This window comes from Athene noctua, chromosome 1 (assembly GCF_965140245.1).
Source record: "Athene noctua chromosome 1, bAthNoc1.hap1.1, whole genome shotgun sequence".
NCBI lineage: Eukaryota > Metazoa > Chordata > Aves > Strigiformes > Strigidae > Athene > Athene noctua.
Genome location: NC_134037.1, coordinates 9,209,067 through 9,223,706, shown reverse-complemented (window position 1 = coordinate 9,223,706; position 14,640 = coordinate 9,209,067). Strand labels below are relative to the sequence as shown.

The window sequence follows — 14,640 nt, the reverse complement described above, 5'->3', positions numbered from 1 at the left end:
GACCTCCTGCTCTCTCCTGTGGACAACTCACAAGCTGTCTGGTCTCTACAGTATCTGACCCAGACTTGTGACTGCTTTCATACCTGGCTCCTAAAGCTCTTATTCTACATGCCACCTAGTCCAGCTTGATAGTCACTAGCGACCACAGATGGACATATGTACCCACACAATATGCACACCCTCACTTGCTCTGGTTGCAGGCAGGACACACGCACAGACCCTCTGGCCTGTGGTCCAACTCTGGTTGCTGTCACTGAGATCCCCGTACACACACATGCACACAGATCAGTGGAAGAGGCTTTGATCTGAAACAGCGGGGCAGGAATAAACAGCTGGAGAGAAGGTTGCAAGTTGGTGAAGTCCTGGTGCAACTCCTTCCAGCCAAACTCTCTGTACTGTCAGATTTCCTTCAATGTTGTGGCTGCCTGCAACCATGCAGTTAGCAAAACAGGAGTTTTTTTAAAAAAAATCCTTAAATCCAGAGGAACTAGATGGTCAACATCTTGATTTAGAGGTCATGATACTGGTCCAAGGTTATAAGAGAAACACTAACAAAGTGGAGGGCCAGTAGGATAGTTTGGGGCTGGAGCACATGGCATAGGAGGGGAGGCTGGAGAAGAGAAGGCTGAGGTGGGTATCCAGATGCTTCCTTAGAGGAGGTAGGCATGCTCTAAAAATTGCAAAATAAAAAGGCGAGAGGCAACAGACACAAGTTGTGACAGGGGAAATTCTGAGCACGTACTTGAAAAAAATTTGAATCAGAACATGGTGAAGAACTGTCATGTGTGCTTCAGAGGCTGAGGAATCACTCAGCAGTCCTTGCTCAGGACTGAATAAGGTGCTGAGCAGCTTGATCTCACTTTGATATTGGACCTACTGTGAGGAGCGGTTTGGACTAGATGACCTGCGGGAGGCCCTTCCAGGCTAAATTTCCCTGATTCTAGAAAGATAAAAAAAAAAAATTTTTTTTAATTGTTAATTTGCTGTTTCAAAATGTAAAAGATCAGGAAAAAAATATCTCCATAGTCATAAAGGTTTTAAAAACCTGTAAGTTCTCAAGAAACCAGAGACTTATGGGACATTCAGAGAAAATCATCTAAGATGATGTTCAAATAGCAAATAAGAGTTTTTGGTTTGAATTTTTAGAGTGATTCTGTAAAGTTTTAGAACTAAAATACCTGCAGTTGGAGTTGCTTATTAAATTCTTCAGAGTTATTCCAACAGTCTGTGGAAGGGCTGTAGTGTTTTATTAAATTCTATAGGATTTTACAGCTAGGAAATTTAAGGGAATAATTGTCAATAATTCTCACTAGTATCTGAGTTAAATTCAAGCCTGCAGAGTTAAAAACCACCATGTTTTTATTCCTGTCACCCCTAGCCCTCACCAATCTAATTTCCACTACCTTCTCATCCTTACACAAACCCAGTAGACCTATGAAATACTGCTCAGCATTTACAAAATGTTACCTTGTTTAGCTTTGAAATGCTGGCACTCAGCTGCAGTTCTAAATTCACTTTTGTTTCAAAGCCGTTTTTCTAAGTTAACACTGCATAGATACTGTTTGGAACCGCAACTGCGGTACAGAAGATCAGATAGCGGGCAAGGAACTGTTGACTTAAAATAAAAATATTTTCCTAAGTATGCTTACAAGATGCTCACGTTTTTCCAGTGCTGTATGGTATCTGAAAGGTGAAAGGGTTGGAGAATAGCCAAAGTGAAAGCAAATCTCTCTGTGGAAGGTTTGTAATAGCAAGTTTTAATCTGCAGTATTAGTAACAAAGCAAAACAAACCCTACTTGTCCATACTAGGCTGCTCTGTGATTTCAGAGAGCTGCTCTACTACTGCAGCCACAGGATTATCAGTAATGCCTGGTATGAAATGCATTAATTGAGTTACTTGCTCTGGCTTCAAGCCTTGCCTAGGGTCACATTTCAGCCCTGTTTGCCTGTCCTTGTGGCCTGTTATTCTATTCCACTGGTTTAGCACTGTTTCTGTGAGATGTTATGAGTATTGATGTTCTGCGTATAAAGAATAAGCTGAAATTCTCCAGCCCATAGCCTAGCTGCAAAACAGGGTGGCATAGGGGTAGTCTGAGCTCCAGAAAAGTGTCTGATTAAGGTCTCTCCTTGAAGAAAGTTCTGTTTCACATTCAGAGTCGCAAAAACATCTGCAAGGAAGCTGAGGAAACTAGGAGAAAAGAATGGTAGACACTGAAAAAACAATAGAGATTTGGAAAATAAGAGATTAAAAATAAAAGAATCTCTGTCAACCACAGAATCACAGAATCAGCTAGGTTGGAAAGGATCTTGAAGATCATCTAGTCTCAACCGTTAACCTCACACTGACAGTTCCCAACTACACCAGATCCCTCAGCGCTGGGTCAACCCTAAACCCTTCTAGGGATGGGGACTCCACCACCTCCCTGGGCAGCCCATTCCAACGCCCAACAACCCCTTCTGGAAAGAAATACTTCCTGACATCTAGTTTAAACCTTCCCTGGTGCAACTTGAGGCCATTCCCTCTTGTCCTGTCGCTTGTTACTTGGTTCAAGAGACTCATCCCCAGCTCTCTGCACCCTCCTGTCAGGGAGCTGTAGAGGGCGATGAGGTCTCCCCTCAGCCTCCTCTTCTCCCCAGTTCGCTCAGCCACTCCTTGTACGACCTGTGCTCCAGACCCTTCACTAACTTCGTTGCCCTAAACCAGGAACAAAGCGATGTTTTATTCACTAACACAGTTAACTGCACTGACTTCATGTGTTTCAGATAATGGGAAAGGGCTTATTTCTATGTATAATGTTCTTTTTTCATTATGTTGATTTTTCTCTATTATATGTATGCACTTCTATAAATGTCACTACAAAAGCTCAAAATGGAATATTTTAAGAAAACATTAATATAGCTTAGATATAGGTTGATGCAGATATTAATGAAGCTCTGGCTTGAATTATGTGTTGTAGTTCAATAACCGTAAAAGTACTTTGAGTTTCCTTGTAATTTATTAGAAGCTTTGGATCATATCCAAACTGTACAAAAAGTTAGTTTTATTGTGATTATTACAAGGTAGAATTCCTCGAGCACACACCCACAGAGATGTTTCCTGGTGAAAGATGAAATTTGTCTTCTGATGAGTGGTGAGCTTGTGTGTTGGTATACGCCTTGTCATGCAACTGTGTCTAGTGGAAGCGGGAGTAGAGGGCTTACTGCTTTTAGACAACCATGGTTAAATAGGATATATGAATGAATGTTTGTATACTCTCCTATTATCCTGTATCTGGATGGGGTGGAAGCTCTTATATCATCTGTGAACCACTCCATCAGTTGCTTTGGTTTCAAAAAGACAGGCTTATAACTCTATGAGTGTAAGTAAAGGATGATGTTTAGATTCACAGTACCTGTAAAATGATGATAATCTGTGTGAAACTTAATTTTCTGTAGCCCACATGTGTTAGAACTGGCTGTTGGATGAGAACTGAGCAACAGTTCCCTGGAGAGGCAATGGTGAAAATGGTTCTTGGGAACTGATGTTGCTGGGTAGGATAGAGTTACAGTCAGCACTGAGTGATGTGTTTGGCAAGTAGTGGAGAGTAATTGTGGATAGCTGATAGGAGTCAAACTCTGGGCTTTAGAAAAATAAATTGCAAGTGCTGTTTGAAAGGAACATTTCCTTGTTGGAGGACAAAAATTATCTTTTTTCTTTTTTTTTTTTTTTTTTGGTGATACACTTCTTTTTTGTTGTTTATTCTGTAAATCCTTGCTTTGGTGATGACATTGGTCTTTTGAATCAAGGAGAAGTTTAGCACTTGACTCTTTTGAATCAAGGAGAAGTTTAGCACTTGACTCCTGTATGCTGATTTAATTTGGTGATGCCCACCAGCAAAGATTCCATGCCCTCAACACAATCCTTAAAAAGAGAAGTGCTAAACCCAAAAGACTTTGAGACTGTTTTTGTCATCCAAGATTTGATGGGCTTAATGCTTTAGATTTATTTTATGCTTCTACCATCTTTTCAAATGAAATATTTACTTTTAAAGAAAAGCTCAAATTACCACCTGCTCTAACATTGTCTTCCCTAGACAGGCTAATAAGTGAACTGCCAAAAAATTTCCTGATAAAATCATGAGAATTTATGGCACTTCCACTCCAAGATGAACCATGTCAAAATAGAGTAGATTTGAATGTAGCAGTACAGCTGGAATAATTTCATCAGGTAATTGCTTGCCTTCAGTCCTGGATCTGACAATGGTGATTTCACATCCCAGAATTTGAGGATGAAGAGAGGAGTGGCAAGTGTCTTTGGCCATCTTGAAAAACAGCCTGCCTTATCTTTGTCTGGAGTGGGCACTTGTAAGACTGTAGCTTATATCTCAGATAATGATGCAGAAGCATATACTTGGCGGGGAATGACATCATTTGATAATACCTTTGTCATCTCAGTTTCTTGGCTGTCATATTCTGTGGTCTATGAATAGCTGATTGGTGATCTGCTGTATCATTTTACTAAACTAAAATAGTTTCTTGGAGCCATTGAAAAGATTTTTTTCATGCTTGCCAGAAAAGCGTGAAAGAGCTCTGTAAGCTATTCCTTATATGCTTCTTGTCTTGGTATACAAATGCCATTGAAGTCCTCAAACACCTGCCATTGGCTACATGTTTATGCATTTCATTCAGTAAAGAGCATCCTAGTAGTTCCCTCCCTACAAAAGGTCACTGGAGACTTATTACTGAAAATTCAGCAAGGATGATGAAAGTAAATCACATTTTGGGTTACTGAACCATGAATCAATGGATTTTCAAAAGAACTACCAATGCATCTAGTGAAAATTCGGCACACTTTAAGAGGGAAAAAAAAAAAAAGCAGCAATTCTCTACATCCATTTCCTTTTGCTCTTTGGAGAACATCATGTTCTGATCATGTGCATGCCTAATTCAGTATCTTCTCTTTGACAGTGGTCAGTGCCAGATGTTTCAGACATTGTGCTTTGTTTATTGTTAGCCAGTTACCATCAAAACATTCAATCCCTTCAATGTCTTGAGCTTGAATGAACTCAAGTTATTTTGAGATTGCTGATGGAAGACGAGAGGAAGGAGTTGTTTCAACAAGTGTTCTGCACTAATTGCAGGTGTTGAAACTTTCTGTGATCCTGAATTGCTGAATTGGTAATATGAAAGATATGCTCTAGGGTGGCTGTTTTGACAGAATAATTGAATATTCAGAGGAGCCAGTAGAGTCTTGACTGCACTTTGGCTGTATTTCTCTAGCTCCCTAATAGGTCAGCCTCAGGGAAAAGTCCTAATGCACTGGAGTAACAGCATGGAAAGTAGGGTTTAATATTTTGTATTATATTCTGGTTCTGTGTATAGTTTGATTTTCCCTGATGCTCATCTTGTATGGTTGCCTTACTTCTGAAGGAGAAGAGCTGATCTGACTTCTGGACTAGGTGTGCAGAATCACACAGATCATGTGTTCTACTGACTGGGAAAGGGCATGCACTCCAGTAGTTCATTTTATTCCCAGAGTGTTTCCTTGAACAAGTGAGATAAAGGCACTAAATTAAACAGTGCTGTTGCCTGATTTCATGCAGCTCTGTCACTCTAATTCTTGGGGCTGTGTCTCAGCCTTTTTCTTATAAACGTTTCCCTAGAGACTTGGAAATTAATACGTTGACTTGAGTAAATATCTATTTGGCACACATCTTGAGGCACTACAGCAACAGAACTGCTAAATAAGAACTGCAGGCTAAAATTTAGAGAAATTGGAGAATCCAGCCCTCATAGCGGCAGCTTGAATGCTGAAGCTAAATTACTGTGTGTTGGTTATCTCTGAGAGCAATGATTATAGTGCTAGGCACCTTGAAATTTGTTTGGATGAGTATTCTTTCACACAAGTCCTGAGACAGGTATCAGTGTTGGTGTGGCAGAAGAACTATTCCCAGTAAAAGCTCTGGATGTAGGCTACTATTTTGGAGAGGAAGAGAAAGTTGTTGGGTATGGCTTTAGGGACAGAGAAGAGGCCCCGGGAGTGTTCAACTTAGTGGAGTGAATATACCCTACAGATGTGACTATGAGGATAACTTGAGTTGATGTTGAAATGATTCTGAGCAAGCCTCGCAAATTCTCTCAAACCACATGAATTGTGGTTCCCCATGTGCATTAACATGCCTTGGAAGACAGGATGATGAATGTGAGGAAAGAGTGCACCTTGCAGTAATGAAGGGTAACTGCATACCTAGCTGGTCCCTCACTATAACAAAGATGCTGAGAATCTGGAGGCAGTCCCTTTGGCTGCCAAGAATGCAAGGGTACTGGTACATATGATAAATAGTAAGAGACTGAGGGATTTGGTCTGTTCATCTAGGAAAAGTAAAGAATAAGGAGAGTCGGATCTAATTACTGTTTTATACAACCTAAAGGTATAGAGGAAATGCAACCAGTTTTTTCTCTGAAATGTACAATGAAAGAATCAGAGTGAACCAATAAAAGTCATAACAGGAAATTCCAATTGTATGTCATGAAAAAATTTTTCACTGTGGAAGTTTTTAAGCATTGGCACAGATTGCCCAGAGAGTTTGTGGAGGCCTGATCCTTGGAGTATTCAGAACTGGACAAGGCCCTGGAAAACCTGGTCTAAATTGGCCCTTCTTTGAGCAGAAGGTTGGACTAGATAACTTTCAGAGGTACCAGCCTAAATTATTCCATGATTATGGGCCACCAAGTGAATAGTCACATTTTAGCCATTTTTAAAAAACAAGTCTAAGATGTACCTCAGGTTCCCTTTTAGGAATTTGTCCAGGGATTACTTGTTTCTCTTAATGGTTTTGTCTTTTCTCTCTGAGTCTTAAGAAAAGAGTTTACCTGCAGCAATCCCACAATGCCCTGCCCCAGGGGACAGGACGGCTGCTGGCAGACTCGTGTTGGTGGCCAACAGTGGGAAGGGGACTTCCAAGCTCGTTACAGAGAGGAAGTCTCATGGTTGAATGGGACTGTGGCTGACGCTGATATGGGACATGCTATAGAGTTCCCTGCACAGATGTCTCTATATCAGCACCTCAGTGGCTTCCCCTCATGCATGAGTTTGGCAAAGTCAGGAGTTGTTTGCAGTTCCCATGGCAATCAGATTGTAATCAGCCCTTTTAACTCAGTGTAACTTTAATGAGGCTTTTTTTCCCATGCTTTATTCTTGTTTAGAACTTTATTATTGTAGATAACGTCATCCTCTAACAAACAAGGGGAGATATGGTTCTGTATACTGTTTTCCTTCTAAAAAGATTGAAATCACAGAATGGGAGAGAAAGCAAAGCTTTTGTGAACAGAACGTGCAACCAGAAGAATTAAAATGGTATATTGTGAAGGGAGATTGAAGATATGACTGGTGTGCCATGATAGAATAGGACTTCATACAACCAACTGTAACCCCAGCTTTCCCCGTAGTGACTCTGTGTCTGGGCCTTTTTGCCCATGATCATAAGTTCACAGGAAAAGTGAACAGTTCTGTTCAGTTCTGTTAAACATCAGTTCTGTAGTCTAACATCCTGCTCAAAACAGGGTCAATTAGAAAGTCAGACCAGGTTGCTCAGGGCTTTATCCAGTAAGGTCTTGAAAATTTCCAAGGATGTAGACTGCACAACATCTCTGGGTAACCTCCTTCACTGCTTGGCTGCCCTCACAGTGGAAAAGTTGCTCCATATACACGTTCTGAAACTGTGTATGATCTTGTACCTGTTATCTCTCATTCTCCTCCCATGAACCACTGTGAAGAGCCTGGCTCCATCTCCTTGATAACTTCCCTGTAGATACTCTCAGGCTTCTATTAGTTTCCCCCAAAGCTGTCTCTTGTCCAGGCTGAACAAGCCATGTTTTACAGGACAAGTACTCCAGCTCCAACCACCTTCGTGGCCCTCTGTTGAACTCACTCCAGTTTATTGAAGTCTGTCTTGTATTGGGGGAGGGCAAGAATTGAATGCAGTATCTAGATGTGGTCTAAATGATGGGTCTGGGTCAGCCTGCATTTCCTGTAAACTTGACAGATATGCCAATGTAAATAAGTGGTATGGTTGGACTAAGAGTTTGGAGCATCTGAATATTGCTTCCACTAAGGATATATAAAATGGCTGAAGGCCAAATCACCAAGCCTTCCCCACTGCTATTACGTTGTCTCTCTCCTTTGCACGTGTGTGAGACGAGTAATAAAATCCGCGTCCTTCATTGCTTGTTAGTTGTGTGTTTGTTAGACTGCGCTGCTGTAAATTATCTAAATATTAACTACATTTCACTAATGATGGTTTTTGTCCTGGTTTTTGCAGGTTACATATCACAAGTACTAAAGAATTACACTGACCATGCCTGCGATGGAGAATATGTCTCCCTGAGATGTCCTCACAGAACCACCATCAGCATTCAGTCTTCTTTTTATGGCCGAATTGTACCAAGTCATCAGATGTGTCCTTCTCGCTATCCCCACTCCTATGCAACTTTAATTAAAGAAGATGTCGCCTGTTCAGTTGGCACTTCCCTTCAGGTATTGCATGTTAAACTGGATCTGTTAATTTTGGATTTTGTCTTTCCTTGGCCAGGCAGCAGCTTTCTGTGCTGGTGCTTGCATAGACCTGTATTAAACAGTGCTACTCGGTGTGGGAGTACTGACATCTCACACAGCTTAGTAGATAATTTGTCTTTGTAGTTTAGACAGGACCGAGTTAGATTTTGCTGATAAATTTCTTAATTTCGCTGCAACTTTAGTCAGTTCAGGAATGGGGTTGAAACAGAATTACGCTGCAAGATCACATTATGTTTGACTGGGTTCAAAGATTATTTTTTTAGAAGTAGTTTTCCTTCCCAATGGTTAGCTTTTTTAAACACATTGAGAAGTTGCTGTGGTATTCTTTTTGCTTTAGAACTGATCCTATTTCCAGAGGCTTTTACTTTTGTAACTTGAAACCCAAAACTGAATCCTTGGCTTTACTTCTGACTCATTTGGCTCTTAGGCCACTTAAGCTTGTAATGTCCCAAGCATCAGTAGTTAATGAGCTCTGTCCATTTGTGTAGGGGTGTTGACTATATGTATCCTCCCAAGAGCACATGTGAGGTCAGCAAATCAAAGGCTTATTTGGAAGGTGCCAATGTTACTTAACTGTCACTAGGATCAACTAAAATTAGAAACATGAGTTGGCTGATGTTGCTGAGATGAATGGGGTCTGCTCCTGGATGATGAAGTAAGCACAAGTCTTTCCAAGTGCAGGATTTGGGACTGTGAAAACTTTTGGACAAAGATCTTGAGCACCTAGTGTGTTTATGGCTATGAATCAATAATAACTCATAATAAAAAATTATAGCAGAAATAGATTAATAAACCTACAGGGCTAGAGAATAATTTCTTTTATAATTTGGCTAAAGGCCAGAGTTTCCCACATTGCTTCTCACTTTTACATCCAGGGTTTTTAAGAGGAATTTACAGCATTTTTTTTTAAAGTTGATACAAGTGCTTTGGCTTCCAAGTGACAGTGGTAAATTCTCAAGAAATTGCACAGGGTTGGTGTCTGCCTGCAGTGTAACCCTTAAACTGTCAGATTGGCAGTTGCCCTCATAACTTCCCCTGAACAAGAAATGACTGAGTTGTTGTATGGGAGGACATGGTCCTTATCAGAGGAAGGCTTTTCCACATATGGTAATGGAAGTTCATAATACAACAGACAAGAGGCAATTGTGTTGTTTAAGGTGGGAGGACATGGGCTGAAGACTGTGGCAGAGGCTACCCTTCCCTTCTTTCTTTTATCAATTTACTGCAAAATTTACTTGAAACATTTAATTTACCAGCATGATGGATAGCTATGTGTGTAGCCTCATCCCTTGTGGGTGGACGGCCCACTTATGGCATCTGGAAGAACTTGAGAACAGGGAAGATGTACCCTTTGTCTTTCCAGGCCATGGTCTTATGTGAGGAGGGATTTAAAAGAAATCCTTACCTGCCTGGCTTGGCTCCTTATGTCCTCGAAGGGGTTACCCTTTAGCTTTGCCTCCAATTATAGCTTCCCTATTTATCAGGGTGAGAATTGTGTTCCCTGTAGGTAGTCTTGCAGCAGATCTCTTATACAGTATGTTTGTTACATGACTGAGACCAGAACACTCTTATTCACCCATTTTTCGGGATGCAGATATTCTAGGAAAGTAGCTGACGTTCTCTGTTCTGCCACAGATTCCTTGGGGGACCTGGGGCAAATTCCCGAGTCTCTGGGGGAGATGCACAGTGCCTCTTTGGTGCCTCCAAATGTGGCTTTGATACCTCAATGTGCTGTGCTTAGTCAGGGCAGGATGAGTCCAAATGCCAGAGATTAATCTTGTTGTATTTTCAGTCTTGGAGGGGTGAGGCTTTTCTGAAGGGTAAACCAGAAACTCCACATGCTGAATGGCAAGCTGCCTGCAGCTCGCTGGTAGGAAATGCATGCATGTAGGAAAATTGGAAAGCTGTAGACAAGGAAATTGCATGTATCTTTGTGGTTTTGAGGCTCAGCTATATGGCTGCTGTAGGCAGGACCAATTATGTGTGTATTCTGATTGTCAGTAATTTAAAAAGTCAGCCAAGCCAAACCCTTCAAAATTAAGTATATAAAATCAGTGTGTCTAATCAAACCCATGACCGTATAAATTTGCTGCTTCTCTGGAGAGTGAACTGGAGGGAGTGTAAGGGGCAGTTATTAGATAGTACTATTCCCTGCAAAGACTACATGTGAGTAACAGTTAATTCCCATTTAGAAAATCTCTTCCCTGTAAATGTCCAGTTCAGACATTGTTTCTATTGTTAAAAAGGGAAAAGAAAGATTTGATTACACTGAGACAATCACTACTAATCCACCCTTATGTGGTTGGTTGCCATGATCCCTTGCTTTAGTCACTTTGTTTTTGTTTGGAATGAAATGCAGACCACTTGGGACACCGTGTCCAAGACATTAAGGCAGTGACCTCAAACTACACACTTCTGTCACTCTAACACCGTAATGTCAGATTCAATGGGAGATTTCCAAACACACAAAGAATTTGGACGTTGTTCTGCCGATTAAACTCATACACCAGGGTGAAAAGAGTAGGCTTATTTTACTGTTAATTATTAAAGAATATAACCAAGTAATACAGAAAATAAGTAATAAGAAAAATACAAAATAGTACACTTAATTATTACTACATACAGTTAATTATAGAAAATAAGAACAAGCAAGGTAATGCACCTAATCATTACTACACAACTGGGAGAGGAGTGATTAAGAAAGATACATCACCACTTGCATACATTCCCAACATCCAGACCCACAGTCGCTGGGGAGCCCCGGTTGAAGCGAGGATTTGGAGAGCCTTTCCCAGCAAGTGGGAAGTCTTACACAATGTGTCTGTCCATAGGTGAGGCACCCAAAGTTGTGGCAAGAGGGTCAAGCCTTATATACCAAAAATCAGGAAGTGAAAATGACTTGCACTTTTCTTTGAGTGGAAACATCTGGTTTTATCCTCCTGCTGGAGTCTATCCAAAGCCTGGCCAGGGCTTGGGGGGGAGATCAAGGGAGTTTCTAACAAGGCCAACCACTTGGGTTCTCAGCCTTGAACAAGGCTGAACAAGGGAAGTTGGATACACATTCTCACAGCATTTCATCCTCACTACTGATTACTTTTTGCCTAAGATGCGTCTTTCACTAGTGAGCGTACATATTTTGTTAATGATCAGATACTAATTAATAAATGCTAATGACAATATAGATTTTACTAATTAGCAGATACTAATAATGGATAACGTTTGGTTGTGAGGTTCATCTAGAGGTCAACTTTGTTTCAGGGCCTATTATTAAGGCCCTGGCACTACAGATGTTCAGACTGGGATTTCAGTTTTGATGTGGTTGGTCTCTTGTTAACTTTTAGATCAAAAGTCACACAAATATGGAGAGATCAGAGCAACAAAATAAAGTTATGTTGAAAGCCAGGCATTATTTGCTTTTTAAACAGCTCCTCCTGCTCCCCCCTACTCCACTCAGTTTAACAGCCCAAAGTTGGAACAAGTCAAGTGAGATATATGGCAGGAAGGGAAGAGAGATTTATGCTGTATTTGTGAAGCATCTTTGAGCTATTTTGAAGATGGAATTGTAGAAAACTCCCACTCATCCTTTAATACCAGAAGCCAATTTGGAGCACTAGGTCTGTTAATTAACAATCTGGTCTGCTATTGGCTTTTCTGTACTTTTCTTGTGGAGTCCTGCAGAGGGTATTCCTGACTGCGAAATAGTAGAGAGCAATGTCCTTGTCCCAGCCAGGAGGGGTGAATGTGGGACAGAGAAGAGAAACATCTGGAAACTTGGTGACTCTGGTAAAAGAAACCCATGGAGTGCAAACTGTCCTGCCTTGGCAGAGGAGGTCTCTGAGGAGGAGCTTCATGGTGGCTGAACCATCTCTTTTGTTTTTTGTAGGTCAGAAAGAGCAGCTCCCAAGACCAAAATCTATTCCTCTTTCACCCAGAAAAGTAAATCCTCGAATCTTAAAGGTTGATTAAGGGTTGGCAGTAGGTAAGAGGGTGTTTATCCACACAGCATAATTTATGCAGAGAGATGAGTTGTATGCCCACTAGAAAGTCTATGTCGTCAAAGCAGGATCATGCAAAGATTTTAGTTTGCCTAATGATAAGTAATTTAGTAAGAAATGTAGTCAACCCCAGCCAAGCTCACGATGCCCAACTTGTGCCTGCAAAAATATGTGGAGGTACATTTATATTTGAAGGAAGCTGCTCAGAGGAGGAGATTTGGAGCAGCTTGTTTATAAAGCTTTCCCCAGCTGCTCATTTCTGGATCAGTATTCCTGATGTCACTTGTTTTTTAGCAGTAAACTACTCAAGGTCTGTATGGAAGAATGTTTAATGGTTGGCCTAAAATTATGGCTCATTACCAGAAAACTAGATTACACTTTACAGCAGATTACCTGCGACATAGTAATTTTGGTAAATTGACAGAAAAGTAAAACCACAGCCCATTTAGAAGGAAAACAGAAAGACTTGGAGCAAAGTTGATTTAAAAGGAAAATAAAAAGCCCTGGAGAGGCACATATCCATGGTGGTTCTGCTCCCAGATATTTATCAAAGACATTGTAGGCTAACTTCTGGCTTCACAGTTGCATGTACCGTGATCAGCAGGAAACTGCGCTTCAGAGGGCAATGTTCCCATGTGACTTGTTTCCCCAAGAGGAGCTGCAGAGTCATGCCTCTGGTTAGAAAGATTAGCCTGTTTGTGGAGGGAGCGTAGGCATAGCCTGTGGCCTGGGCCTCTTTCAACACTCTCCAGGACAACCAGTTGTTGGTGACAAGAATCACTTGTGCTGCTAATGTGGTTTCCTTTTGTCCTTTAATTGAGATACAGGACACCTTTGCTGCCACCTCTCCTGCTGTCCCTCCAGCAGTGGTACAAAAGGGAGCAGATTCCTTGCATGCTAACTGCAGGATTTCCTGAGACCTTCTTCCCCTCTCTTTATTTGCACCTACCAGGAAGTTTTCTGTGATAGAAAGCAAAAGCAAGCTGATCTCTTAGGTGATGGAAGGATGAGATAAACTTTCCAGTAGCTGCATGACTCTCAAAGCACGGGCCAGTTGTTGATCACAAAATGATGGGGCTGGAAGGTGGGTGTGTGTGTTACTATTTCTGAAGAGGGTTTTATTTTCTTCAAGTATTCTGGATTAACAGTGTAGCATAGTAAAATACAAAGTAGAAGAAAATGATCCAACTGCTTTAGCTTTCTTAGTAGGCCAAAGACGGTGGCTACCACCATGCCCCATGACAGGATATTGCATGGTCCCGCTGATGTAGCAGCCCTAAGTGACTTCAACTGGAATCAGAAAGGGCCTTTTCTCATGTCTGAACATCTCTAAGATTATGATGGTCAAGGGAAAAGAGGGACAAAAATGTCAGAAAGGAAGAATATGGCTCATCAGTACCACTAGGAGAACCCACCATTTGTCATATTGCATATTAGATCTCCACAGCTTACAGACAGTTTGAACAAGGAAAGTTTCAGTCTCAGAATGAATTAAAGAGCAGTTTGGGCAACTCTCTGTCAGACTATATTAATTACTTTGCAGAGAACGATGAGCAGTGAGCTCAGGGTCCAGGAGAGGTTACTGCAGTGCCAAAGTTGCTCTTAAAAATCACAGAACCAGTGCATCTTCATTCATGAATCTTGCCTAGGCTGAAATATAACTCTCTGGCAAGCAGCTTCCCCAGCTAATTATTTGCAAGTAGAAGAACTCCTTGATGCAGGGGTCATAGATAATCTTTAAATTGCTGTATCTTTAAAATCTTTGGCTTGACTGAAATAGTTCATCAGAGCCGTGTGATTATATACCGCAGAAGAAGAGACACTGGAGGCCGAGGTGGCTGGTGCAGCGTGTCTGCCTGATGAGGCAGGACTGCTCCCCGGGGTGTAAGCCTCCTAATGCTTTGTTTACTCTAAATTTAAACTTTCCAAGTCATGGGGCTTCCATCATTGCCACTAAGACTCTGCTTGACAGTCTAATGGTTTGCTCTCAATGATTTTTTTTCCCACTTTGTGTTTTAAACTTTCCCTTTCTTTAATCCCATGACTTTTGGTTATGCATCCTTTTGTATTTCTTCAGCATAGATCTCCTC

General features: G+C 41.2%; 1 protein-coding gene across 2 annotated transcripts in view; it reads left to right on the top strand.

Annotated features, from left to right (window-relative positions):
- Nucleotides 1-14,640, top strand: part of EVA1A (eva-1 homolog A, regulator of programmed cell death) — a 213,373-nt gene that overhangs the window by 52,799 nt on the left and 145,934 nt on the right. Inside the window, exon 2 of one of the 2 annotated variants that reach the window (XM_074921810.1) lies at nucleotides 8,302-8,516. In XM_074921810.1, coding sequence (XP_074777911.1) covers nucleotides 8,302-8,516 — 215 coding nt within the window. Of the gene's footprint in view, nucleotides 1-8,301; nucleotides 8,517-14,640 lie in introns of those variants that run through there. The other variant, XM_074921819.1, reaches the window with a different exon arrangement.